The sequence below is a fragment of the Amphimedon queenslandica genome, unplaced genomic scaffold (genome assembly GCF_000090795.2).
Source record: "Amphimedon queenslandica unplaced genomic scaffold, v1.1 AMPQUscaffold_5495_Cont22537, whole genome shotgun sequence".
NCBI lineage: Eukaryota > Metazoa > Porifera > Demospongiae > Haplosclerida > Niphatidae > Amphimedon > Amphimedon queenslandica.
This window is the reverse complement of record NW_003554204.1, coordinates 1-1,688: the sequence shown is the minus strand read 5'-3', so window position 1 is coordinate 1,688 and position 1,688 is coordinate 1. Positions and strand designations below refer to the sequence as shown.

Genomic DNA, 1,688 nt, shown 5'->3' with positions numbered 1-1,688 from the left:
AGTACAGGCTCAGGCTGTATACAGTTGCTTCATGAATAAATTTGTTAAATTGACAATATCTGAAGGTTTGGGCTTATATCTAACCGAGAAGCAGGATTTCAGCAAGAGTAAATCTTGACCTAAGCATTAGCTATAATTTTTAGCATCTGTAAGATTACCGGTATAGTGAGCAAAGTGGTCCGTAAAATAGAGATGTCGCGGACCATTCGGGTCCGTAAAACAGATTTGTCGCCGACCATGGTCCGTTGGTCCGGTCCGGTCCGTTTTTTAGGGACGACCGTGCTTGGTTCAGCGTGCGGAACGATCCGCAGCAATCCGCACTGATCCGCATTCTAGTAACGCCCAGCGGAGGGCATGCGTCAAAAGGTCAAATCGCCCACGTTTTTGATTAAAAATTGACGGTACGCTGGCCTAATGTCATATTGTAAATCCGCCTTAAGTCCGCCCACGGAACATTAATATTGTTAATTATTATTATCATTAAAACAAACTAACCAAACTACTAATAAAATCTACCTAAATGTGCACACTAGTGCAAATAAAGAGCTACACTACTGCAAATAAAAACTACACTACTGCAAATAAAAACTAAACTACTGATGTTCAAAAATGATACCAATTAGGTATCATAACAATTTAGTTCATTGCTGGTCAAAAGAATTAAGAAGTAGTATACGAGCTTGATTGGCCTTTAAGAACTTCTTCCTCCCACTTGTCTTGTTCCTGCCTTTTAACACTGAGGCTCTTCTTATGCTCTTTCTCTCTAAAGTATCGCAATATCTCCTCTACTTTTTTCTCCAACTCATCAATCTTGTCAACTGAATCTTCTTCATCAATAAGACAACATGCTTCTTCTTGAGGAAAGAATCCAGTATTATTTTCAAGCATCTGTAAAATAAATGATACATGTGTAAATAGTATTATTCTTACATAAACTATGATTAACACTAATAATTGATGCTTCAATTGTAAGCTGTATACCAAAAATGAATAATCCACTCTCGCTTATACTGAATGCTTTTGGAGCTTTGATCTGCATGTTGCATAATTATGAATTGTGCATTGACAAATTAAAGTAATTACTATATAGTCTGTGTCATTGGATAGTTAATGCAATGCAAGATAAGAAAATAATTTACCAATTCATAGACATATTTTTGAATTGCATTATGATCACCAATGTCAATACTATCAAGGTACAAAGAGTAATAGACATAATTCCACATGTTATGATCATTTTTAATATGTTTAGAGAAGCCCTAGGGACAGGAAAAAAAAAGAAAATCAAGAAATCAAATATTAAAAACATACTTTAGCTCTCCTGTCAAAGTCATAGCTTGGAACATCACATATAAAACACTTGCTTTTCTGATCAGTTTCGATTTTATTCTATGTTCAAAAAATTAATTATAATGATTACACGTATATGGTATTTTATTTGAACTTACTCTTTCTTCTCTCAGCTCAGAGAAAGTATCCACTATAATACCAAAGACTATATTGAGACCAATGGTAGTAACAATTATGAAAAATGAAATATCAAAAATGAGACGTGCTGTAAACACCCCAGCAGTAAAATTAGGAGCACTGCCATCTCTTTCAAATGGGATCAACTAAAAAATAGGGAAACGATAGATTTAAAAGATTTTCTAAACTTACTATTCCCAAATTATCAGTCAGACCGTATC

At 34.6% G+C, this 1,688-nt stretch overlaps 1 protein-coding gene across 1 annotated transcript; it reads right to left on the bottom strand.

The window, feature by feature from the left end:
- Positions 1–464: 464 nt before the first annotated feature.
- On the bottom strand, positions 465–1,682 carry LOC109592352 (uncharacterized). Its single transcript, XM_020007816.1, has 5 exons — positions 1,660–1,682; positions 1,449–1,613; positions 1,312–1,389; positions 1,140–1,259; positions 465–888 (listed from the first exon to the last, which is right to left on the bottom strand). Exons 4-5 carry the CDS (start codon positions 1,224–1,226, stop codon positions 661–663), a joined length of 315 nt encoding a protein of 104 aa, XP_019863375.1. The 5' UTR covers positions 1,227–1,259; positions 1,312–1,389; positions 1,449–1,613; positions 1,660–1,682; the 3' UTR covers positions 465–660.
- Between the last annotated feature and the right edge of the window lie 6 nt (positions 1,683–1,688).